This window comes from Nycticebus coucang, chromosome 2 (assembly GCF_027406575.1).
Source record: "Nycticebus coucang isolate mNycCou1 chromosome 2, mNycCou1.pri, whole genome shotgun sequence".
Classification (NCBI taxonomy): Eukaryota; Metazoa; Chordata; class Mammalia; order Primates; family Lorisidae; genus Nycticebus; species Nycticebus coucang.
Genome location: NC_069781.1, coordinates 42,085,080 through 42,111,683, shown reverse-complemented (window position 1 = coordinate 42,111,683; position 26,604 = coordinate 42,085,080). Strand labels below are relative to the sequence as shown.

At 51.6% G+C, this 26,604-nt stretch overlaps 1 protein-coding gene across 4 annotated transcripts in view; it reads right to left on the bottom strand.

The window, feature by feature from the left end:
- PAX5 (paired box 5) overlaps positions 1–26,604 on the bottom strand; it is a 190,452-nt gene that overhangs the window by 7,935 nt on the left and 155,913 nt on the right. For all 4 annotated transcript variants that reach the window (XM_053573987.1, XM_053574010.1, XM_053573995.1 and 1 more), the window contains one exon: positions 5,032–5,118. In XM_053573987.1, the coding sequence (XP_053429962.1) occupies positions 5,032–5,118 (87 nt within the window). The remainder of the gene's footprint in view (positions 1–5,031; positions 5,119–26,604) is intronic.

Below are 26,604 nucleotides of genomic sequence, written 5' to 3'. Positions count from 1 at the left end.
TAATAAAAAGACAAATTGTACATAAACTTGAAGGGTAGGCACAGTGGACCTAAGTCATACTCTTATGCCTCTGTGTCTTACCCTACACGGTGCCCCCCACCTGGAATACCTGGCCTGTAATTTCTATGTCTCGTTCAAGGCCCAGCGCCCATCTCTTCCCCCAGGGAAGCCTCCTGTCCTGGAGTCACAATACTCTGCAGGCTGGACCAGGTGCTGTGATTCTTTGCCCCACAGAGCCAGGGGCTGGGTTCTGCTCCTCTTGGAGTCTGGCCCAGCTCCCAGCCTGGAGCCTGGCCGTGGCACATGCTCAGTTGGATTGGTTGTGTCAATGCACAACAGCGCTGAGTGAGCAAACAATAGTGGAGACCCTCCCTCACTGATTCATTCATTCACTAATTCATTCACTCCTCATTTCCTGACCTCTTGGGTGCAGGGCTGAGCAATAATGGGGCAAACTCAGTTCAGGAGATCTGAGCTCTGCCTAAGAAAGCAGCTCTGGGAATAGCAAGATTGTCTGGCAAGTCAGCTTCAGGAGGAAGTGGGGTCAGGCTAGGTTTGGGGGATGTGAGAAATGGGGAGGGGTCTCTGGGATAAACGGTAGGGTATAGGCCCCCCTCTTGTGGCCCCGGGACATGTCCCATGGCCCCCGGACATGTCCCCCAGCCCCTGCTGCTTCCAGGCTGCTTTCCTTGACTACGCCCTTTGGATGGAGTGGGCAGGAGCCCTGCTCCATGTTAAAACTCTTCCTCAGGGAGGACAGAGTCCAGGTTCTCAGAACCACCGAGGAGAGCCATAAGGCTGGTCTCCTTTTGCGGGTTGGGGAAACTGAAGTCCAATGAACCAAAGTCATGTGCCCAGAGCTACAGGGCCTCTCGGTGCCAGGGCCTAGCCAGGAAGGAATTCAGGCTGTCTGTTCCCAGCTCAAGACTCCTGCAGTTTCAGGCATATACACCTTTCCCTGGAGGGACATGTCCATTTAGAGGACCTGCCAAGCTTCTTGGTTCCCCAGATGAAGTGACTCATACTTCACAATCTAACCCAAGTCAGAATCAAATCCAAACCAAACCCTGGCAATCCTCCCAGCTGCAATTGAGCATCCCCAATCCAAAAACATGAAATGCTCCAAATCTGACATGACATTCAAGGGAAATGCCTATTGGAGCAGTTTGGATTGAAGAAGCTCAACTGGTATAATGCAAATGTTCAACAATCTGAAATCCAGCAGTTCTGGTCCCAAGCGTTTCAAATAAAAGACACTGGGGTTTGCAAACTGTGCTCTACCACTTCTTGGCTGTGAGGCCTTCAGCAAGTGACTTCATTCCCTTGAGCCTCAGTTTCTTTGATCTAAAAGAAGCAGGTCACAGTGGGGCTACTGTGTGGGCATTGTGAGACAAGGATGTGAAAGAGCTGCGGAGAAGGTCACTTTTCTAAGTGACCTATATCCATTAACTCTTTTAATTTCCACAACACTATCTGGTAGGAACTATTACTGTCCCATTTTACTGATTTAAAAAATGAGGCCCAGTGAGGTTAAGAAGCTTGCCCAGGGCTATACAGCTGGTGGGCCATCAAGAGGGTGGGATGGGGCCCTTCCATGCATGCTGCCTCCCCTCCGAACTCAGCCTCAGCCCCGATCAGCACGTACCCTGCTGCTCCCTCCCTGTCCTCCCTCGTGCCACACAAAGACAGTATGGCCACAGGTGGCGATGACAGTGCTGGGGCCGGCAGGTTGTCCTGTTCTGGAAGGCACAGACACCAGCCCCAGGCCTAAGTATTTCCAGAGATGGTCTTCTGCTGCTTCCTTTGTCCCTCCCTGGCAGGAGTCCTGACTTGGAGAGACCTGTGGCCTTCTGCTGTTCTCTCTTCTGTGTGTGTGTGGGGGGCCAGCATGGGAACAGTCACTCTCAGGGCACCTGCAGGGCCAGCCCCGCATCCTGCCTGAAGCAGGCCCAGGGAACAGGGACAAGTGTACACAAGGAGGACCATCCCTGCAGACCTGGGCATGGCACAAGAGCAGGAAAATCACAGGGGCCTAACCCCCAAACCGGCCCCCAGCAGCAGGAAATGGAAGTCAAGGCTCCTTCCAGTAGGATCCTCGGCCCTGCCGTCCAGCCCCCACCTGGCCGCCTCTGCCCTGAGCTCTGACTCACACGGCTCCCAAGGGCTCTCTGCCAGACTGTCCAGCGGGCTTCAGCGTGAGAGTTTGCATCCACTGTGAGAAATGAAAACATTGCCTCACAAAGCACTCTGTCCTCCTGGTGCCCATTAGACCTCTATCTAGAATAAACTCGTCTTTCCTTATGTCATTTTTGCTCTCTAATTCACATTATCATCAATTTCCTGCTTGACATGGTCATTCCAGCTCCACTCTGCCTCTAATCCCTTTGCATGGGCCACGGGCACTCCCGTCCTAATCCTAATTGACTGTCTGGACTTTCTCCCCTGCAGCCCTGCACCTCTATCTCTGGAGCCCCTGGTCTGGGGCCCCAAGATGCTGAGTCACAGTTTCCCTGGCTGGAGATTGTGGGGTGGGACGTTCTCTGGAGAGGTCAATGTGCAACGAGCCCTTTGGCTTCCTGTGATGGCACTGCTGACCCCCAAGGTTTTGGGAAGGAGGCTTCAACTGGGCCAGCCGAGGTGTGGCTAGCGTGTGCGAGGAGAGTGTGTGAGTGAGGATATGAAGGTGTGAGCACACACATGTGAGCGTGTGTGTGCATGTGCACACTCCACAGGCTGCCCCACCTCCTACCCTGCTGTCCCTTTGCCACACGCCTGCAGAGTTTCTCCCCACTTCTCCATCTTTTGAATTCCCAGGCAAATAAATGAGGGCCACTGCCAATGTATAGGACAACTTGCGAAAACAGAAAAAGGTACACTTTCTGAGCAGGTATGGCCTATGCCAGGGCTCAGGCCTTTGTGCCATTCATGGGGTGGATTTTTAAGCCCCCACTTGTCATTTTGGGCAGTACACAATTACAAGTGGCAGTTCTGGGTCAACATGACCTCCTTGGGAGTCATATCCCCAACAGAAAGAGTCACTCCCACAAGCTGATGCCCAAGTCTCCTTTGTGCTACATTCGTGGGGGTCTCCCAGCAGCACTGGGACCAGGGCCCTGACTCCTAGGCTCAGGCCTAAAGACCCAGCCTCTCCCTTCACCCCTGCTAGAAGACCCTGGTTCAGGAAGACCATGGACAGCCCATGCCTCCCCGTCTCCTGACACTGACCACTGGGTCATCTCAGAGAGTCTGTTTAAGAAAAAGCACCAAATAAGCAGAGATATTGGTTCAATATTTAGAAATTATTTTTGGCCCCCCCCAAAAAAAGACTTCTAAAAAGAGATTAATCCACAGATTGTGCTCCTCCCAGAGACCACTGATAATAAGAGCCTGGTGTTCTTCTGAAGGCTCAAAATCTCCCTTGCACAGTGACCCGTAGCACTAATTGGCATTGTTCTTATTTCACCCACTAGTTGTACACAATCCACCAAAATGCTCTGGACAGCCTGGGGCCCAAGAGCAGGGAATGGTGGTATCAAGAGAGTGGTGGTGTCCACACCAGGTGTCTGTCCTAATCACCAAACAGGGTTTGGGAAGAGGTCAAGGTCAAGGTCAAGGCTTTACACACCCATGGTATGGCAACTTGAGCTTGAAGATACAAGTTTATTGCTTTTCTGATGAACCCTAGTTTCTTAGTCCTAAAATAATTAAGGATCCAGGGAATTAAAAGACTCTTTTCCCCCCCCCCTCAGGAAGTGAGGTTTATTAATCCCATTTTACAGATGGGTAATCTACAGGGATTGAAATACTTGCCCAAGTCCATACAATTAGAAATTGGTAGTCAGGACTCTTTTTTTTTTTGAGACAGAGTCTCACTTTATTGCCCTCAGTAGAGTGCTGTGGCATCACAGCTCACAGCAACCTCCAACTCCTGAGCTTAGGCAATTCTCTTGCCTCAGCCTCCCGAGTAGCTGGGACTACAGGCACCTGCCAGAACTCCCGGCCATTTTTTTTGCAGTTTGGCCAGGGCCGGGTTTGAAGGCGCCACCCTTGGTATATGGGGCCAGCGCCCTACCCTCTGAGCCACAGGTGCCGCCCAGTGGACTCTTCTTTAAGGAGGCCTTGCTAAACCGGATGGACAAACCTGGGTGGTTTCAAAGGGCTCTTCCACAGCTGACCTTTTAAGGTTCCCACTGGAAAACTCTTAGCTGACTGCTGAGGGCAGGATCAGTGTTGCTGCCTGCAGGCTGATTGGCTGATTCTGGCCCCCAATGGTGACATCTATGAACCCAGTTCTCTGCCTCTTGTTCCAGAACCTTTAGCTCCAAGGGGGCACTCACTAGCTGGTTTCATATAAGTCCATTTCAACATAACAAAAGACTCTTCTTGGGCCTTTTGAGGACTAGGTTAGTTGGTCTTTGGAGTGGCCCACATATCCTGATGATGTCCACAGATCCAACTTGCCCCGATCTCCCAGTCCAGCTCAGGCAGAGGGTAGACATTGACTGAGCTGTGAAGGGCATGCCTCAGCAGGCCTTCCACCATAGGGCAACTAGTATCCAACGGAATTAGCTCTGGAGACGTCCATGGCAGACATCACTAATCAATTGCTGAGCTTCAGGGTCCCTATCAAGGCAGCTACCAATCAATAGAAGTTGATGCCTTTACTGCCTCTTATTAGAGAGTTCTCACCTTAGTATTTAGGTATTTACTTCTTAAGAAGTACAAGTTATTCATGGGCAGGCACTTTCCCCACCTTCCTCTTTCTTTCTTAACACCCTTTCTTTGCTGTTCCCCTGCATGCCATTTTTCCTGACCCTCCCACACATCTAGGGGAGGAACAAGGGCCCCAGCAGGGCTGGAGTGGGCCTACTGTCCTAAGGCTCCATGACAACCCCATAGTCCAGGTGTCTAGGCAAGCTACCCACCCCCCACAGTGACCAGACCAGGATGTCAGGGCACTCTGGCCCAATGAGGAGGCTTAGCTGGGATAGCTGATAGCCGGGGGCCCACAGGACCTCAGCCAGTACTCACCAAGCAGCCCCGGGTTGGGGAACCTCCAGGAGTCATTGTACGAGGAATACTGAGGGTGGCTGTAAGGACTTCCAGAAAACTCGCTCCCTGTGGGTAGAGAAACAGGAACCAAATATCAAATCAAGCTCAGAAAAGGCCCTGGGTCCCAGCCAGTCTGACTGCCAATGGCACCTGCCTCTTACCAGAGCTGCAGGTACTTCTGTAATCAACAAAGGCAAGTTAGGTCCAGACCAGTATAGCCTGGACAGCTGTCTCTGGCATTGTCTGTACATCCCCCTAAAGCCCTTTTTCTCAGCAGGAGTGAGTACCAGCGTCTCAGACGTGCACCATGGAACTTCTGTATGCCAGCTGTTCCTTGGCCCATTTTATAGTAAGGGGGCTGATGCCCAGGGTCTCTCATGAAATGGTCTTGACACACTTTGCCAAGTCCAAAGCCACACACTGCTTAGTTCTGATGCCTGACTGAGGCCACTCAGGGACCCCAGCATGAGTTCAATCCACTTGCCATGAGTTCCCCGAGTGTCGCTTGATATAGAAGCCAAAGGTAGTCTCAACCTAGCCTGGCCCTCTGTGCTGTGAACCCCAGGGTGGCTGTTCCTGGGGCTTCAGGCCCTTTGCCTGGAGGAGGCAAAGGGGCATTTGCTGAAATGAAGGGACAAGCCAGAGGGCTCAGAAAGCATGGAAGAGGCAGTTGGGTGGAATCTTGTAGGCATGGGGAAGTGGGAGCCATTAGCGCTGTGGGCTGCCAGGGTGCAGCAGTGGCAGAGTGAGAATAGCACTGGGTGTGGTGTGGGGTGGGCCCCGTTGCTCTTGGAGTGTGACGCTTGCCCCTGGCACTTCCCTGAGCTCTCACTGGCAGCCCCTGGGGAGTCCCTCACCACCCACCAGGTCACAGTAGAGTTCACAATTCTGTCCCTCACAACCTGGCTGCCTTGGTCTTTTGGCGAGTAGGGCCTGTCAGTCTCCCCAGAGGTTGGGCTTTGGCCCTAACACTTTACTGGGTCCTTCAGTGCCTGGCAGAGAGTCTGTTTGGGAAGGCCCTGGACTAGGGTGTGGAAAGCTGCCTGCTGAATGGCTCTCTAAAGCCGCCAGGTATGGAGCACATGGGACCTTCCCTATGGGAGCTGACAGGAGTTACACGGCCCCAGGAGACCACCTGTAGCCCAAATGTGCCTCCAAGATGTCCCCCAAGCATGCCTATAAAGGGGGAAGGGCCAGAGCCTGCAGAATGGGCCCACCAGAACTCAGGGCCAAGAGCCACACTCTCTCCCCTATGGCCAAACCTGAATGTGGCCGCGGGGCTTGGTGAGGTGGAGCAGGAATAAGGAGGCAGGCTTGAGGGGCTGGCTGCTCCCACCCCTGGGCCTGGCCAGCCTCCTCCCCACCTCCGCAGGCAACCACAGGCAGAGCAGGTCCACACACACAGGCGCACACTCACACACACACTCACACACTCCTCCCGGGCCTCTCTGGGGGCCACTCCCAGCCTGACAGGCTGAGCCTTCCAATTCTCTGTTTTTTATGCCTCAGTGGTCAGGGTGTCAGGTTCTGGCGTGCAGAGGGAGAGGATGGTGACAGTGCTGGGCCGCAGCAGCCCAGCCTCGGCATATCCATCAGCGCAAGGCACCTCCTCCTTCTCCTCAGGGGCAGTCTGGGGTGAGTGGAGAGACAGAGCAGCTTGGGGAAGGGGGACAGCCACCCTCCCCTCTGGGTACCCGTGGAGCTGCCCCATCAGATGCACTTCTTGACAGCACTGTGCCTGGGCCCAGGGAATAGGGCTATTGTGGCAAAGGCCACCTCTGCATCTCTGTTTAGCAACATTGCTTTTGCTGCCAGGCCCGGGGCCAAGGCCACCTCTTCCAGGAAGCCGCCCTGATCTCCAGCTCCCCAAAGTATGAGTTTCAGGTCCATTTGGCTGGGTTAGATAATGTTATCCATCCTCAAACTAACATAAGCTCCTGGAGGCCTGCAAAGGGCCACAAGCAGTTCCCAACTCTTATAGAGGATGCACCTAAGTCAGTGTGCACCTACCTCTACCGTGTCTCCACTCAACTGGCCTCACGGTACTTGGACACGGTACTGTGACTTGGACACCTCTTCCTCTGGGAAGCGCCTATGCCTCATGGTTCCACAGCCCTGGATTTGCCCTGAACTACTCCCATGTAGATGGGAGTTCCCCTGTGGCATGGGTGTTGTCTAGCCCTGCAGGTCCCTCTCTGCACCTGTGTGCCACACCACTGCCAGCATGACATCCTGTCCACAGCAGACAGTGGGTGCTCCAGAAATCACATGTAGCTCACTGTCTCTCCTGTAAAATGACATTTCCCCCGACAGATGTCACATGGCTCTTCCCTCACCTCCTTCTAGGTTTTGGTCTTTCCTGTGAAGCCTTCCCTGATCCTTGTGTTTAAAAAGAAACTCCTTAGGGCGGCGCTTGTGGCACAAAGGAGTAAGGCGCCAGCCCCAGATGCCAGAGGTGGTGGGTTCAAACCCAGCCCTGGCCGATAAATAAATAAATAAAAAGAAACTCCTTCCTTTCCTCTTTCCTTCTTTATTTTTCTCCATAGAACTTATCACAATCCAATCTGCATTGTTTAGGATGCTCATCTTATTAATTACCTGTCTCTTCCACTAGGATGGAAGCCCCATGGGGGCAAGGGGTTTTGTCAGCTCGGGTCTTTATCCCCACCTCCAATACAGGGCCTGGTATCCAGTAGGCATGGACAACTATTTGTTGAATGAATGAATGAATGAATGGGAGCTCCTAATTCAACCAGGGATGTGCTTTCAGAGCAGATCTCTCTAACTCAGATGATGGTTCCACTGTTCCTACTATCAGCACCAATAGCCAGGGGTGTATTGAGTACCTGTTATGTGCCAGGAATCAAGCCAATTTCTCTGACTCCATTTCCCACACCCCCTCCCAAGCTAAAAGTGGTGGTGTTGTGGGCACACCCAACATAGGCCCCCTGAACTGTAAGAATGACACAGTTTGGTTAAGGGGAGCTTGATCATCTCTGGGGCAGGGGACTGACATAGAAGCTGGTCCAGCCACCTGTCAGGACTCTGTGGTGGTATACAATTATCTGAAGTGCCACACAGGAAGTTGGCTGAGTGGAGGAGCCCTCGTTCCATGAGATATGGAGAAGCCAGGTCCTCAGTCACCAAGGAAGATGCCTGCTTACCGATGTAGCCTAACCAGGCCACCAACCCAGCTGGGAAACAGCGTGCTGCCACCAGACCCCATGGACCTCAGTCAGAGACAAGAAGCAAGGTTCGAATCTGGATCTACCTCTTCCTTGTTCTGTGACCTTTGGCAGGTCACTCAACTTTGCTGTGCCTCGGTTCCCTCCTCTGCTAAGCAGGGGCAGTTAATAGGTTGCCATAAAGACTATATGATTGTTGTGGCATACAGTGGGTGCTCAGTAAATGTGTAATGACACATAACAATGATCCTACATTGGTCACTAAGGCCTCCTTGGCACTCAAAATTTCACTGAATCTGCTTGACAATCCTGTGACACTCACAAGGTGGGTATAACTGTCTGCATTATATATATGAGAAAATGAAGCCTCAGAAAGGTGGGGAGACTTGCCCAGGCCAAGAGGCAACTCCACGGCCAACCTCCTGTCTTCCAGCCCGGAATGCTCTCACCTACATGGTGCATCCTGGATAGGTCAGATCAGGGGACACCTATAGGCCCTTCCTGTCTGCCAATCCAGGTGCCCTGAGTGCCCCACCTGATCCTGGCTTCCCTTGGGTCCAGGGCTCCCATCCCCTGCTGTGTTTCCCCTCCTTGAACTCACCACTGTCATCGCATCTAAGGAGCACTCATCTTCCTTCCTGGAACCTCATAAGGACAGCTTAGAAAGTGCAGTTTTCCCACCCAGAGAAGGCCTGGGGATGCCCTGGGGCCTTCAGGGTAGAAGGGAACCCATGAGCCAGGCTTTGAAGGACAGGTAGAGTTTGGGTGGCAGACAGAAGCAGGCACTGAGGCACAAGCCAAGGCCTATGGGCTTAGCAGAGTGTAACCTTGGAAGGCCAGGACTTCTCTGAGGCCCCAGGAGAGGCAGCCACAGGACAGAGTGGGTATAGGGCAAGAATGCAACGTTTTTCCCTCTAGTGCTGGGATCAGTGAAGGCTTCAGACCAGGGAGTTCTGGGATCTGGAGGACAGGCTGGAGGAGCAGGGCCTGCAGGAGGCTGCTGCCACATCCAAGCGTCAGGGACTCAGCCTGGGAGATGACATAGCTGCAGTACCCACAAGCAGGAATGATGCTCTCAGGGCAGAAAACAAAAGTCCCTGCTTCTGGTTTTTGTTGGGGCCTCCAGAGGTGCGCCCAGCAGGTCCCACATAATAAACACTGTTTCTGACAACCCCATAGGCCCCTTGCCACCTGTCAGCCCATAGGTCCAATAACTGACCTATGCTTTTAGCATCTCTCAAAAATCCCAACCCGTTAAGTTGGGAAACTTTCCATGAGGCCTGACTGGGTACCAGCTCATGCCTGGGTAGCTGTCACTCATTGGGCAGTGGCGCCTCCATCTGGGAGGCACACAGCACATGGGCCCTCCCTGCAGACAGCTCCTGGTGCTGTCCAGAGTTGGTCACATGTAAACCTCTAAGAACTCTTTCAACAGGAAAACATACTCCATGATCTTCTCCATCCCCAGCCCCTGAGGATAGAGCAGTGTGAGGGGAAAGCAGGACTAGACAGACCTCTGGCCTCTGAGGCCTTACTGAGGCCACCCCGTAAGGCGGGTCCCAGTACAGTGCTGTGGGAGCAGAAGGCAGGCAGGCAGGTGGGTGGGTGCAGAGGCGAGACCCCGGCATGCTGGTGGCAGGGCTGAAAGCACACTCTGCGTGCAGCCCCTCTGTTCTCTGGTTGCATGGCTTTGAGCAAGGGAGTGAATCTTCTTGACAGTCTCTTCATCTTGAATATGGGCCTGATAAAGGCGCTTGCATCACAGGATCAGGGAGGGGTGACTGAGGTAATATCACCTGAAGAGCAAACTACCTGCTCTTCATGCTGAGGAGACCCCGGGAGATAAGGAGGGAGGGAAGAGGAAAGAGCCTCCCCTAAAAACTGAATCAGTCCCTAAAGTAATTTTATAGCTTTCACTAAGTTCTTGGCCATGCGAAAGGAAGCCCTGAAGCGGGTTTCAGGGCACGGTTTCCTAGACTGAGCAACTGTGAGAAGCTTTGCTCTTGAGAGTGAGAAGCAGAGGATAAATAAGGTGCACACGCCCCAGGTGGGGAGGGGGGGACATTTAAGGACTTCAGTTGTCCGGTAGGGAGCTTGGTCTACCCCTGCCTGTGTCCCCTGCACTCACACTCAAACGTCCTGGACGATGGGCTGTTTTCTCCCCACATGGAAATTACAGGAATTAATCCACGTTTGGTGGCTAGTGGGCTTGACACGAGAGAATGTGGTCAAAGAACAGTGTGGACCGCAGAGCCCGAGCAACCTGGGCCACCCCACCAGGAACCAGGCAGATACCCTGAGGGGAAATCAGACTTTCCCAGTAGGTGGCCAGTGAGGCTTCGCATCAGTCTTATCTTGATGGCTTCTAGGTGAAGCCAGCCAGCTGTTGCTGTTATTTGAACTGGAGAAAGGGGTACGCAAGGGCTATGATAGGATTCCAGGGTGTATGGACTGTGCCTGCTTCTTTAGCCACCAGCAACAGAGAAGACAGGGCTGGTCCCCATCTAGGCCCATGCCCAGGTCACATGAGGGTGTGCTCCACCCTCCACTCTTGCCCAGAGCTGCCATCTAGAGGAGAAGAAAGGAAATATCCCCTGGAGTCACACAGACCCAGGATCCAGGCCAGGCTCTGCTTCTTCCAGGCTGTGTGGCCCTGGACACATGTATTTACCTCTTGAGCCTCTGTTTCCTCATCTGTGAAACGGAGGAAAGTCTCTACTTCTTAAGCTTGTGGAGGTCAAAGGGCTTTGTGGTTACAGGTGATCTCTGTGTGGTGAGGACTTAGTACCTCTTCTCACTGAGGGCAGGGAGAACAAACTCAGAATTTCTGTCCCCACCCCACCCCCTGCCCTGAGGAGGTGCGAGAAGGAAACACAGGGATGGAAAGAAACAAAGAGCTGTGGAAATGTCTGCACAGCCAGTGACCAGGTGGATGGCCGCACTCAGCGCACTCCTGGGCCGCAGACTGGGAGGCCGGGGCTCAGAGAGGACACAGGGCTTGACAGAGGCCAGGCAGAGGGAGTCCCTCTGAGCCCAGGAAGACAGGAGGGGAGGGCTGCTTGGGAAGTGTCTGATGGGGCTCTCAGAGGACAAACACAAGGGCAAGCCCAGAAACAGAGACAGTCATGAGTCATCCCTGAGGGCGCAGTGGGGACTTCCTCCCACCGCAACCAGGGGAGGATGGGGGAGCTGAGGAGCAGAGGAGCTGGGGGTGGGGCATGAGGAACTTGTCTTCTCCCTAACCCCAGCATCCTAAGGTCATTCCTGCCTAACCCCAAGCAATTCTCTTCTTCCCTGCACTGATGGAAAATAAAATTCTCCTACCACCCTTTGCACGACAAATTTATCTTATGTGAAACCTCATGGACCTGTGTGATTACTGATAGTCACAGATTATCAGACCTGGGATAACTTTAGAAACCATTTCCCTCAACCTTCTCATCCTCAGGGTCATACAGCCAGTCAAGGACAGTGCAGGGCCTGGGACCTTGGCCTGTATTCTCAGACTCCCGGGCCTCCACCATTCCAAGGAACACTTCACCAGGCTGGGCTAGCAGGGAAGAGGGAGTCCTCCCACTATACCCTTCCCTAAACCCCAATCAAACACATAGCAAAACTGGAAGAATTGTACAGCAAACTCCCAAGTACCTACCACCTAATTCTACCATCTATTTCCTCTTACGCTAGCTTGTCATACATCTCTCTATCCCTCTAACCTTTCTTTATCTTAATTATTTTTTCATTTCCAAGTAAACTGCAAAGATCGGTACACTTTCCCCTAAGTACTTCAGCATGCATGTTATTAGATAAAGTTCATTATTTGTTTACAAGTTTTTTCCCTGGATGTAAAATTTACACATAAGGAAATGCACACATCTTCAATGTGCTATTGCTGCATTTTGACAAATGCATTGGCTTGTATGACCCAAATCCCTCCCAAGATATAAAACATTATCATCACCCCCAAAAGTTCTCTCCTGAAGAAGAAGGCCTAATAACCAGCTGAGAACCCAGCTATCTGGGGATTAATGGAGTTATTCCCCCATGAATAGAGAGCTCCAAGGTTAGTGCTGAGAACCAAGACTCCAATCGCTAAAAGAGGACCCAGCCCCCAGATTGAAAGTGCCTCCAAAGCTACTAAACAGAACAAAGCTGGAAGAGTGTACATTCTTTCCTCAAAGTCTCAGAAAGCAGAGGCTTAAGAAATTCAGGATAAATGACTGGGTTTTCCCCAAACAGAACTGTCTTCCAAATATAGAAGAGCTGACTGTAAAAACCATTGCAGCAACTAGGAAAATACTGATTAAAATAAAATGTTTAAAGCAGGTTGTGATGAAATGCACTTAACGCAGCTGTCCTAGAAGTTCCAGGGGCAGGAACATCGCCAGAATCAGAAATGTTTTCAGTTTCCCCTTCATTCAAAGCTCAGAGATGGCAAGAAAGTCAAAGTTTCCTAAAATTCTCCGAAGTGACAGGTAAATGGGCTCAGTATAGCTCTTAATTAACCCAAAACGACACCTGCCAGATGACGGGGATTTGCAGAGCGTGCTGGGGGCCGACCCCATCTGCAGATGGTGGGTTCCCACCTCTGCTCCAGCCCTTGGCCAGCTGCAATTAACATACAGAAAGTCTTTCAAAGTGACTTCGCAGACAAGTTCTATTTCTGAAGGATTCAAACTGGGCTTTGAAGGAAAATCTTGGCAGAGGAGGGAAGGAAAGATTTGAATAGGACCCTGAGATTTCTCCAGCTCCTCCCCATTGCTTTGTAGAACTGCTTGCCATGTGGGATCAGTGGGGACCTGGGGCACTGCTGCACAGAACTGTCCGTGGCTATAGAGTAAGCATACTAATGCAGGCACAGCCAACCTTTCATACGTACACACACACGAATATGTACACATATGTTACATTGCATGGTTTATTATGTATGCATACAAGTTTATGTACCCTGGACATGAACGTGTGCGTGGATACACACACGTATATGGATGGATTGACAGGTATGTGTGTATACATGTGTGTATGTGTGCACATAAACACATGCATGCACTCTGGATGCACAGACTCTGCAAAGCCTCTCTGAGTCATCTTGAGCAAGTCACTTTTCACCAAACCTCAGTTTTATCATCTGTGAAAGTGGTGTATGTGGGAGAGACTTAAATAAATGACCTCAAAGGCCTTCCTAACTCTAAGAGGCTCACTATGCCCCCACCTTCATTGCACCCCCCCACCCTCCCAGCCCAGCCCCCTCGTGGCCCAAGGCTTCTCACCTTCCTCCTCACCACAGCGAGACCTTCCTGGGCTCCCAACAGGGAGAAAAAGCCTGAGCTCAGTAAAGGTCAGCCCTGTCAGGCCAGACAGCCCGGCACGCTGAGCAACGATCCATGCCTGGGAAAAACCTCTTCTCCCACCAGCTCAGGCCAGCCACGAAGGCCTTCAGAAAAACAGAAGGAAGAGAAAAACCAAGAAAGAGGGCACAAGTGAGGGGGAGAATACGGAATATGTCTCCCTTCTCTTTTTCCTGCATAGCCACAGACTTTGCAGCTGGACAGCAGTGCTGGGTGGGCCACAGGGAGCCTGGAATGGAAACCAGGGCTCTGACACTGGCCACCATGAAGCAGCTGGGTGACTTTTCTGGGCCTCAGTTTGGTCCTCCATGAAGAAGAGGCTGTTGCGCCCACTTCCTATTGTCTACATCCACAAAAACCTCAATGCAAGGGTCCTTTGAGGACTCAAGGAACAAACCCCACTGCTGCATTACAGCACCCCTGAATGGCCCCCGGGCACACACCAGACTCCACCAGCTGACATCCCTTAGAGGCAAGAGCAGGAGTTGGGCCACATGGGCTAGCAGGGATGGGCTGTTCTGTGTTTTAAAGGGGCCAGCGTGTCATTAGCTACAGAATAGACAATTTAGGTCAACTGTCATGCCCCCCAAGGCTGACCTCCCTTTTTTCTAGAACCTGCCTGGCCCTTGTAGCCATTTCAATTTGAGACTCCTGGCTAGGCAATGGCCCATTTTGAGCAGTCCTGGCCCAACTTTAATCGGTTGTGGTCTTATTACAAAATTTGGCTTCATCCTGCCCTGATCTAAGCAAACGATGGGAAAAACCATGTGCAAATGGGTCCCTGCAGCCTCCCTAGGAAGCAAAAAACAACTGATTTGTTTGCTTGTGTGGGGTGCAGGGGAGTTCCCAGTTATTGACATGCTGATTCCTGCAGTCCTACAATGCCCTGTCCCTGGAGTGCACACAGAAGGCACCCTTATGAGGACCAGTGCCCATGAAGCCTCATGGTAGCAGTCAAGGCCCTTCAGGGTCTGGTGCCCTTGGAGCTTCCCAGCCACTCCTCCCACAACCCCCCGCATGCCAAGTTCCAGTTTACCACACCATCTGCCCTTCTGCACGCACACTGTCCCTCTGCTCTTGCTGTTTCCCTAATTTGAAATGCCAATTCCCTTCCCATTCTTGTGTCCAGTTCCTCAGCTCGCCAAGACCCAGCTCAAATACCACCTCCTCCAGGAAGCCTTCTGAATCAATCCTCCAACTGAGAGCATCCCTGCACTTACTCCTGAGTCCATAACCCTGGTCTACCACTGCCTGTGTCTGTAACCTATCCTGTTTCCCCTGCTATTGAGTCTGTGGCTCTTCCTGAAGGGCAGGGACCAAGGCTGACCATCAGAGGCTGACAGACCCATGCAGACCCTGCTGTGCTTAGCACAAGGCCCTACCCACAACATAAATGCTGACCGAATGAGCCCTCAGTGTGCCCAGCAGATGTTCCTCAACCAGCACCTTCCAGAGTCGGAACAGAAAAGGGCATGAAATCGATGCTAGACAGAATCAGTGAAACATGGGTCTTTGTTCTTTTTGATAGAAGTCTGGAGACAGAGAGACAGAGAAATACGACACCCAGAAAAGGCAAGCAGGGTATGTTTGCCACAGGGACCACAGTGTAGGTCCCATGGGGGAAAAGGGACACTGGATGGGTGCTTTCCTCAGGGGATTAGCACCCCTACCCCAGGCCTCAACAGGCCTCCTTGTCATATAACGACAGGCCTAAGTTTGGCTCACTCCAAAAAAACACAGAAATAGAAAATAAAATATAAATTTAAAAAATGTTTAAAGAAGGAATAAAAAATTACTGATAGTTACAGTTCAGCAAAGAGCAGGACCAGTCTGAAGTTGGATTAGAAAGACAGGAATGTTCTAGGTTTTGTCCCAGGTACCTTTTCTCTACAGCCATCTGGCTATTGGAAGATGCTCTTTCTGGAACCCCAAACACTTTTTGAGTGACCAGACTGTTGCAGGAAGCCCCCATCCTTTGGCCTCACCCACCAGGCCCCAGGTCCCACAGGGCTCAGTTGGAATAACACTGAACTATAGTCACAAGAAAACCCAACTCACATAGACGTGATAAACAAACTCACTAAGTTCACATGTGTCCAGCCTAAACTGGATTTGCAAGGTGCTAACAGTCCACATACACTCCCCATGATTCTACTGAGAGCAACTTCAGAGTTGGAATGAATGATTAAACAGGTAGTGCATGGATGGAGCTGGAACATAGTCTTCTTAGCAAAGTATCTCAAGAATGGAAGAAAAAGTATCCAATGTACTCAGCCCTACTATGAAACTAATTTATAGCTTTCGTATGAAAGCTATAACCCAACTATAGCATAAGAATATGGGGAAAGGGCCAAGGGAGGGGAGGGGAGGAGGGAGGTTGGGGTGGAGGGAGGGTAATGGGTGGGGCCACACCTACGGTGCAACTTAGAATGGGTACGGGCGAAACTTACTAAATGCAGAATACAAATGTCTTCATACAATAATTAAGAAATTGCCATGAAGGCTATATTAAACAGTTTGATGAAAATATTTCAGATTGTATATGAAACCAGCACATTGTACCCCTTGACTGCACTAATGTACACAGCTATGATTTAATTAAAAAAAAAAAAAGGTAGTGCATGGTAGGCGGTAACATTTCTCCCCAATTTCTAAAGTTCTTCACTGTCCTCATACTCTGGTTTTGGGGAAAACAGATCTCTGATTGCTTTTACTTTTAGATGCACATCTTGGTGATGCTCTTTAGGCTGATAAATCCATTCAGTTCAGCATTCACAGCAGTCCTACCGTGTTCAGAGCTCTGAGCTGGGCTCTGAGGGTACACTCAGTAAAATGGGCCCAGACCCCAGACCTCAGGGACTCTTTGCCATTGAAGAGGATTCTTAATCCCAGAACTAGACATTCAGGTATAAGAAAAGGGCAAGGTGGATTTAGAAGCAGAGTAGAATTTGAAATTCATTCTAGCTAGGGTATCCAGGAAGGCTTCCTGTAGGAAGTAGCTGTAATTTGGGCCTCGAAGACATTCAGACCTCATCATTTAGTGGGTTACTGAAATCTGTCCCCGTCCACCACCTGCCAGCCCAGGGTCCAATCTGAATACTGCCCCTGCTCCCATGGAAGAGAGTTCTCCAGCCCCTCCCACAAAAGAGGCCTGTCAGCAGGATTTGATGTGTGCCAGCACGGAAGGGGCCAGAGACCCAGTTCCTCTTGCTTTTGACTCCTCAGCAAGGCAGCTGCTAACATAGAACACTGGCAGATAAGCCCAGACCCTGGCAACCCTGAACCACATCATGTATTTGTAACGAACTGTGAAAATGTAAAAAGCTCTGACTTTTCTGCACAGGAACCGTGAGCAGTAGTGCCTGCCTCTCGGTGCTGGGGAACGGGAGGTGGGAGAAGCCCTGGTGCAGCCACTTAGCAGAGCTGCCTTGGAGAAGTCACTTCACCTCTCTGACCCTGAGTTCCTCTTTTGTAAGGTGGTAGTTACAATACTCACAGGACTAAATGATACTGATGCATTTCCAAGACCTTTGGGAATTAAAAAGTGTTATGGAAATGTGAGGAGCTATTTGATGCCTAAAACTCAATCCTTAACACATAGCACATGCATTGAATGACTATTAAAAAAAAAAAGCGGATGTGCTGGGACTTGTTTTTTAAGAGAAATTATATTTCCAGATATTATTCTCATGTTTCAACAAGTGTCTAAATTTCTTAACTGTAAGGAAAGCCTCCAACTAGGAGTCAGGGCCCCTGATCTTGTTCTGTCTCTACAACAATGTGGCTTTGGACATGTCCCTTCCAGGTTCACTTAGCCTCAGTTTCCCCACATGGACAATGGCAGGGTGGGAAGTAGACAAAATTGTTTTCCAATCTTTCTGCCACTAAGGAATACTTTTTCTCCCCCAACTCCTGCTCAAGTGACCTTTTGCTTTCTTAAACGATGAGTCCAATCCCATACCTTTAAAAAATATTCTGAGGCCTTTTTGTGGGCAAAGAGACAATTTCTACCAGGCTGACTGTAAATCTGAAACAAATCCCCCACTCCCAAACTCAAAACATGGCCTAGCCCCCTCCCTCTCAGACCCTCTAACATCTTCCTTCCCTGCCCCCAGCATATTCCCAGGGCGCCTAGGAACTCCTTCTCTCAGCCCAAAGCTGACTTACTTTCCTGTGGCCTAGACCTTGGCCTGTCCCTCAGAGCAGCCAGGGATCCTCTTGGGAAGAAATCACCTCCCCCAGCTTGGCTGGGCCTGGCGCTGAGGCCTGAATGTCCTGCCACTGACTAATGAGACGGAGGGTGAAGGTGTCATACCTTGCTGGGAAGTCACAGTGCTAGTCCCGACCTGCGCAGCCTGCCATCAAATTTTAATGCTGCTGCTGACATATTTATGGAATGCCTCACCAAGTGTTTGCGAGGAGACCAGACAAGATTTACCTCCACAATTACGACCACAATGTGAGGGCTTCGCCGTGCACTGGGAACTCTGCAGCACAGAGGCCGGGAGTCCCCTGTGCCCTGAGGAACATGCTCAATTCTGCACACCTTTCCTGCCCCCAGCAGGCCGGCCTAGGGCTGGGGAGGCAGAGATGAATCAGACACGGTCCCTGCCCATGGAGAACCCACAGTCTGCAGGGGGAGGGGGCAAGACACACATAAATTATGTGCACCCCAGGTGGCTGGGGACCAGTGCACAGACAGGCTGGGCTGCAGCTGGAAGGGAGAGTCCTTGCTCCAGCCTGAGTTAGGGTCAAGGAGAAAGCCACCCAGCTGCCTCAGCTCTCCCGGTCACTCCTCTCTCTCAAGGGGCTCCCTGCAGCTCTGTCCCTCTCCATGTAGGTCTTGGGGTATTAGTGACTCCCCCTCCTTTAGTGCCTGCATTTCCCACTCAAAACTTTGGGGTTCCTTCTCCCAAGGCTGACGGGGAGTGGGATATGCCCCCCAGGTCTTCATCTTTCCTCACCATGTCACCAAATTCCTTCCTCTTTACTGCTCTCCTACCACAAAGCTTCTCAGGAGTGGGGGTGGGGGTGGGGCAGGAGACATGTGCAGTGTCTCAGGCTAGTGGCTCTCAAACCTTGCTGCATATTAAAAATCATCTGGGGGGGAGCTTTCAAAATCCAGATGACCAATCTGGATACAGCAGCTCACAGCTATAATCCAAGTGCTCTGGGAAGCTGAGGAGGGAAGATTGCTTGAACCAGGAGTTTGAGACCAGCCTGAGCAAAAGCAAGATCCTGTCTCTATTAAAAATAGAAAAATGATCTGCGTGTTGTGGTGTAGTCCCAGCTACTTGGGAGGCTAATGCAGGAGGATTGCTTGAGGCCAAGAGTTTGAGGTTGCTGTGAGCTATGACGCCACAGCACTCAACCCAAGGCAACAGGGTTGTCAGAAGGAAGGGAGAGAGGGAGAGAGACAGGAAAGAAGGAAGGAAGGAATAAATAAATCCACACGACCAGGCCATGCTCCACACCAGTTCATCAGGATCTGTGGTGAGAGGGCGGATATCAATGTTTGTCCAAACTTCTGAGGTGATTCTGATGTAAAGAAAGTTTGGGTCCCAGTGGGCAGGTACTTGCTATCCAGTGTGTGCAGAATGTTATAATCGCAGCATCCCAGGCCCACCCTAAACTTTCTGAACCAGAATCTGCTCTGAGATGATCCCCAGGGATTTGTGTGCAGCAAAGTTTGCAAAGCACTGATCCGCGTTAAAGTTTCCCAGCATCCTCAGAGGCACAGTGGTGTCAAATTCCCAGGGCCCTGAAATGGGGCTCCTAAGGAGGCAAGCTACAAGAAGGGCTGGCTTACGGGTGGACTCTAGGCAGGCCACTGGGGCAGCTGCCACCACTAACCAGTGAGCTCGACAGGCTTGCATTCCAGAGGGAGTGGAAAGAGGACTCTCACCGCTGGTCCTCATGGCCAGATGTAGTCTTGTCCTGAGGGAGAGCTATTCTTTTTTAACTTCAACAGACACTTGGACCTCACTGGGAGGTGGCTTTCAGGGGAGGGAGCTGGTGGGATAGGAGGGGAAGGAAGACATCTTTGGGAGCCAAGGAAGGAAGAACAGAGAAAGCTCCAAAGGGAGCCGGTGCAGTGCCAGCTGAGCAGCCCCACAGGTGTGCTGAGGAGCCTGGCGTGTACCAGCCTTGCTGCCAGGCACACTGCAGACAGTCAGTTCTCCAGCTACCCAGCCATCCACCACACATTGACCGCGCACCTACTAGAAACGAGACACTGTTCTAAGCACTAAGGATACAGCCCTGAGAAAAGCCCTCACAGAGCTGTCCCTGTCCTGTCCCCAGCAATATAAACAGAAAATGGACAAGAAAAATAAGTAAAGATAATGATATGTGCTAAGGAGAAAATATAAAGCAGGAGACAGAATTAGAAATGTTGGGGAGGAAGTGAATTTTTAGGTAAAGTGACTAGGGACAACTCTGTTGAGGTGACTTTTGAATAAAGAGCCAAAGGCAGTGAGAGTTAGCCATGTGACTATCTGTGGGAAGGGCACACCAAGCAGCAGGAACAGCAAGTGCAAAGGCCCTGGGGCAGGAATTCTGGCAATATGTGTTGGTGGGACAGCAGAAGGCTTGCAGTGGCTGGAGAGGGAAGGAGGGAAGACATGAGGTCATGGAGGCAACGGGGACCATGCAGGGACTTTGGCTTCTGTTGAGTAATCACAGGAGGGACATGATCTGACTCTGATTTTAACAGCTCACTCAGGCTGCTTTGTTGTGGGTAGGCTAAAATGGTAAGGGTGGCAGTGGGAGGACCAGGAAGACGTGGGCTGCAAACACTTCTTGAAAAACTGACCTGTCTACAGAGTGGAAATCTCTGGCCGTTTGGGGCCTAATGCAACAAGGCTGGAAAAGGCCAGGCCACATGGCCATGAGAACCCATGGTCTGCTGGCCAAAGCCAACGACACTCATGGACCTGGACCAGATGTGTGGGGCTGGTGGGTGGAAGGGAAAGCACCTTGGATTCTAGTCCTGGCCCTGCATGACCTTGCTCCAGCCCCTTCCTCTCGCTAAGTAATAAAAGGGTACCTATGAGGTTGGGGTGAGGACTCTGTGAGAGTACGGAAGTGGAAACCTTGGGTCTGAGAAGCATGTGGGCAAAGCAGGGGGTCCTCTCCTGCCACACACCAGAATGTGGGAGGCTGTGCATCTTAGCTCTCCACTAGAGGGCGCCTGGAGCAGACATGTAGGTCATAGGTAGCAGTTGGTCTCATCCAGGGAATTGCAGCAGCCCCCAGCAAGACTCCCTGGGGTGGGGACAGCTCTGCCCCTGAGCTGTCACCTTAGCGCCCGGGGTCCTATGGTTGGCAGGACTTATTCTCTGCAAAGGCCTTCTGAAAAGCCCAGCAGCAGCTCTTTGAGAAGCTGACTCATGGGGCCCTGAAGTTCCATACATCTCATGCCATGACCCTTAATAAACAAACTAAGAAGTAGATGGAAAAGCAAAGCCACCCCTGACTCAAGGCATTTGGTCTGAAGCAAGCAGGCTGGATGGCTCTCAGTTCACCCCAGCACACAGTTGTGTGTTTGTTTCCACTCTTGGCCCTCAGGTTATTTAAGATGGCTCCTCAAAAGTTCACTTAGCATCTGCCCTGCACCAGGCTCTGTGCTGGGTGGCAGGTGGTCCTGCAATGTAGCAGAAACTCAGGCTCAAAGGTCTCCCCTCACCCCACAGAGAATGAGAAGCCAGCTGAGGTTTTGATTTCTCCAGGTCCCTTTCATCTCTCTCACCTCTCCATTTATCTGAAGGTTAAAAAGGCCCAATGGGATGTGCTTAAAACAGACAAAGGAGTCAGGGCAGCCAGGTAGGGATAAGTAGGTTGTTTACTGCACCAGAGCAACCAGCTGACTGGGCAAGTATGGACTGAGATCCAGCCTGCTCTCCACCTTCTAAACCCTGAATCTTGGCACAGAGCTTCAACTGCTCATGACAAGGAAGGGACAAGGCCCTGAGAAACAGCTTGAGGACAGCCCAGGGGAGGTTTCCAGACAAGCTACGTGACCTCCTGCAGTGGCCCCTTCACTCTTGTCACAGTTAGGAGGAGGACATAAGGACAGATTCGGTGGCTCCCTAAAGACAGTCATACTGGGGCCCACCTTGGTTCTCTTCTTTCAGGCCAGGAGCTGTGAGAGGCACAAGTCATCCGTGAGGTGGGGTCATCATATATTTTACAGACGAGGACTCTGAAGCCCAACACAGGAGGAACATGCTGTGGGCCACACTGCCAGGCAGAAGCATGATCTGGCTCTCTGGCCCCTGCATTTTCTCTGCTCAGGGCTATAGAGCTGGGGAGATTAGCAGGCTCTATCCTGGTGCTGCTGTGGGGGTAGGTTACTCTGTGCAAGGAGATGCCTTCCTTCTCTATGAAATGGGATACCATCAACGTGGACCTGGTGGGATCACTACTAAAGGCAAGCAAGTTGGGGAGTGAAAAGAAGCTGGCACAGGTCAGTTTCAGCCCTGTCCATTCATGACCAAGGGCATACAGAAGTTCTCAGTACATGTCAGCTATTGCTACCAAGCAGCACCTTCTCCCTGTCTTACTTGCCCTTACAACAGTCCTGGGAGGAAAACCATAAAGATGCAAGTGGAGGCCCAGGGATAGGAAGGTGACTTCCCTCAGAGTCTGGTCAACCTGAAGGCAGGACTAAGGCCAAGGGTGCTGAGTCATGGTCTAGAGCTCCTGCCCACACCACACGGCATCTTTAGCCTCTCCCATTCTCCCCTATAGGCTGAGGAGTTCCAGACTTGGATTTGGACAGAGATGTTTCTGGTATGGCAGAGTGTGAGGAGGATATATGTGAAGTCAGGTCTGGAAGACAAAAAAGGAGGAGCAGGGCAGGTCTTGAACTTGTCCTCGTAGATGTGTAAGTGAGAAAAGGCGTCTCAGAATCCCCAGGGAACTTGTCTCAGAGCCCACCGGCTGTGAGGGTCTCTGTGCCCCAGCCAGGGCCCAGGCCAGGGTGCCACCATTCTACCCTCATCTGCCCTATTCGCCCAGGCCAGCCAAGGCCGGTGGGTGGGCCTGAGTGTGGGCCAGCCTCCCACACCAGCCCACCTGCCTGCCCTCATGCTCTGTCCCAGCCGGCATGGTGGCAGGCCCTGCCTGCTCCCCTGGGAGCCTGCCACCAGGCCTGATGGCACTGATGGAGGGAGGGAGGCCGCCAAGCTGTCAGTCTGGAGGTGCCCCTCGGAGCCCCTCCTGGCTGGAGCAAGGAGGGTGGGCCAGCGCCAGAGCCGGCTGTCAGGGCCTTCACAGAGACGAGGCCGGAGAGGCTCTGCCTGACAGCTCGCCCACCGAATTAGGACCATTTGCATGCTAATTTCCAGAGCTCTAACGGGCTGGCAGGCTGGCTGGGGTGTGTAGTGTGCAGAGAGAGGCACCCCGGCCTCCCCGCCCCGCGATGGAACAATGCTTGACTGATCTAGCTGCGTTAACGAGCAAATTATGGTAATTTTGTTATTACAAATGCATAGAAATTTCCAAAGCAGGCAGCCATTCAGGGCAGCTCCCTGCTCTTCCCAGCTCCTAAATACTGAACCCCCCCATTTGCACACATAGGCTGGGCACCCACTTTAGGGACCAAGATTTCCAGGGGCTTTCCTCTGAGCTCTTCCAGGAAGGCCCCAGGTGAGCTAAGTGGGGCTGACCATGAGTCAGGGCACCTATCCCTGTCAGCAGCCAAGCCTCAGCCTCATTTTGTCCCCTAGGAGTCTCTGCCTGGCCCCTGGTTCCTAGCAATCAAGCAGAACCTCCACATTCAAGCTGGTTTCTTCCCATTCTGAGCAGGCAACATAGAAAACTATCCTCACAGATGATCCCAGGACTTAAGAAATTCATTCAGCCACTTGTGTGCCTACACTATGAACAGGACTCAGCACCCAGGAGGGGCTCAGAGATCGTTTGATGAATGAATGATTAAGTGAGTGAAGGAAGAAGAGAGGGATGAAGGGAGGAAGAGAGAAAGGAAGGGATGGAGGAAGACCAGACATATCCAACATACGAGGACAGTCCTGAGAGACCTGACCAGCTAGCCCACTGGCGGCATAATTAATCCAAGGCTTCACCAGAGGAGTTTATTTGCCAACTGGCAACCCCTCCCAGTATTTATAATTGTCCACTGTCAAAATTACAATTGTCCCAGTTTTTCTGGTGATCTTCTTTTTGATTAAAGGTATGTTTTTGGAAGCATGATCTGGAATGCATCCAAGAAAGTGAGCTCCTGGTTCCCAGCAGGACAGCATGGGTGACTCCAGGCCCAAGGCTAGCAGCAAGGCAGCTCAGTGGTACAATCTGGGAGAGGCCAGTCACCCACCCTCGGGCAGGCAGGGGGCCTCCATCCACCCTGTTCACAGAGAAGCCCTAGCAGTCCTTTATGTTACAACAGGGATTTGGGGTTAGGGCTGATGCTACTGAAAAGTCAAGAAGTGGCCTCAAATCCATTTTGGAAGTCAGTGGGGAATAAATCATCAATTACAAAGGAAACCAACAATGAGGAAGGTCTGCTCCTGGTGGCTAAAGAAGCCAGCACAGCTGGGACTCACTGGGGCGCGTGTGAGGCAGAGGCCCAAATAGAAGCCAGGACATCACAACTTCAGCCAGGGTCGTGGTCAGATTTTTCTATTTGTCTGATTTTCTAATTGGGTCACAACTTGCAGAAGGAAACCAAACCCAGGAAAAGAAAACAATCAATTCATTTTGTCTAGCTGCCCGACACCAGGGAGGAGGGAGCCTGCAGGTCTCAGGCTGACTTGGATGGCAGGGCTGAGGAGCCCAAGCCTGCAGGTGCTTAGGCAGGAAGCCAGGGCCGAGGGAAGGGGGAGAGTCTGGGCTCAGGAAGAGCCCAAAGGTGGGGGTACGGGGTCTCGATTTGACTTGTAGAAGCCAGGGCTCCTGAGGACCAATCCATTAATACCAACCTGCACCAGGAGAGGAAATGAAAATGCTTCCTTTTACTTACTTTGGTGAAGAACTAGGGGGTATGGGGTGGGTAGACAGGGCAGGCTGCTGCACAGAAAGGGGGCTAACCTGGCTTTCCTTCACTTGCCACATAACCTTGAACAAGTCCTTTCCCTACCCCATCTGCGTGCTCCTGGGCTAAGGATCGCTGACAGAGAGAGAAGTAGCTCCAGAACTCACAAGGGTCTCTCCTTGTGTCCTCTCTGACACCCCAGCCCACACCACACACCCTCCAGTTCACACCTGTGCTAACCGCCTTCAGTGTTTTCCTACATGGCAGATTCCCACGATGGCAGGGGCAAAGACCTTGGCTGGGGCTCCGCTGAGTCAATTTCCTTGATGCTGCCTGCCCTCAACGACCGGCTCTATAGCCCACAAAAAGGTCTCAGCTGGTGGTGGCTGGTACAGAGCTGGTCTCTTCCTTCCCTTTCCTTTCTTTCTTATCTTTTTTTTTTTTTTTTTGAGAGACAGAGTCTCACTATGTCACCCTCGGTAGAGTGCCATGGAGTCACAGCTCATAGCAACCTCAAACTCTTGGGCTGAAGTGATTCTCTTGCCTCAGCCTCCCAAGTAGCTGGGACTACAGGTGCCCGCCACAATGCCCAGCTGTTTTTTTGTGGCAGTTGTCATTGTTGTTTAGCTGGCCTAGGCCTCCGTGCATGTGGCTGGAGCCTTAACCACTGGGCTACGGCCACCGAGCCCAGATTCCAATTTCTTTGCACTCATTCTTCCAATGAGTCTCTGGCTTATCCCTGGGGAGTTCTTCTCCTTCTGGGAAGCCCCCACCCAAAGCACTTGTGGAAAAGCTTCCATTCATAAAATGCAAAGTTTTAAGGGGTTATGGGGGCCTGCTTCAAAGTAAGATTCCCTGGTACAGACATGGTGTCTCCCCTTAGACCAAATCGTGCCCAGATCACACAGAGAAATCAATTTCCAGGCTGTAATACAGCATTTCCAAGAGTCAAACTTCCAACCGGCAAAGCCCTTCCCTGGCCATCGAGACCCAGTCACTCACTAGCTGTGTGGCCATACGCAAACCACTTTTCCTGAGCCTCGGTTTTCACCTCTGCAAAATGGGGCTAACAACCATGTCTTCCCCAGGCTCTGCGAGGAACTGTGGTGATTGCTCACGAGAGAGGCTTGTGAATGGTAGAGCTCTGTGCAGATGGTGGTTCATATTCTCAGCATTGTGTGAACAAGACCTCAAAATGGCCACAACTGTCAGGCATCCTGTCCTTGCAGGACAATGCCCATGGCATTTTGACCTGGGATTATGGTTTAGACGAAGGGCATGATAACACAGTTGTCATTTTCACATTTTCTGTCCTCCCTCTTTTATCTCTCTTGCTCTCTTTTCCACTCCTTGCCTCTTTCTTTCTTTCTTTCAACACTGGATTTAAGACTCCCTGTTTTGGGTCCTTTATTTGTGCCCGTTGCACATAGACTCCTTATAAAGAAAATTCATTTGTTCAGGGTCACCGCGTGGTTTTTCATTAAAAACAAATTACCCGCACTCAGAGAGGACATCTGGGCTTCGCGGGTCCCCTTAATGACTATATTTCCAGCCTCCCCGGCCCGGTTGGGCTCCCCTTGCCTGTCACCCTGCGTTCCCGGCCCCGGGAGGACAATGAGAGTGACAGTCAAGTGAAAGGGAAAACATGAGGGATGAGGGCGAGAGGCAGGTCCCCCGAGAGGGGAAGGAGGGAAAAGTGAAAAAAATAAATAACTCAAACAGAGGGTAACAAGGGCCATTGTCTCAGTGTCTTCCAGCGAAAAGCCAGAGCAAATATTGGAAGAATGAGCAGGGGGTGTTTCAGTGGAGCTCAAGCCTTGTTTAATTACACACTCAGACCCCAAGGCCTTGACCATATCCACTGTGTCCCTGCTGTATGTAGGGAGTGGGCAGCTGGAGAATTCTGAGAGGTATTCAAGGCAAGCTCTGACCTCTGATGCACCAGGAGCTGGGAGCGCATGTGGTCTCCCTACAGCAGGCCATGGGCAGCATCCTGGCGGTGCACTCAAGGGGCAGGTGAGGATGC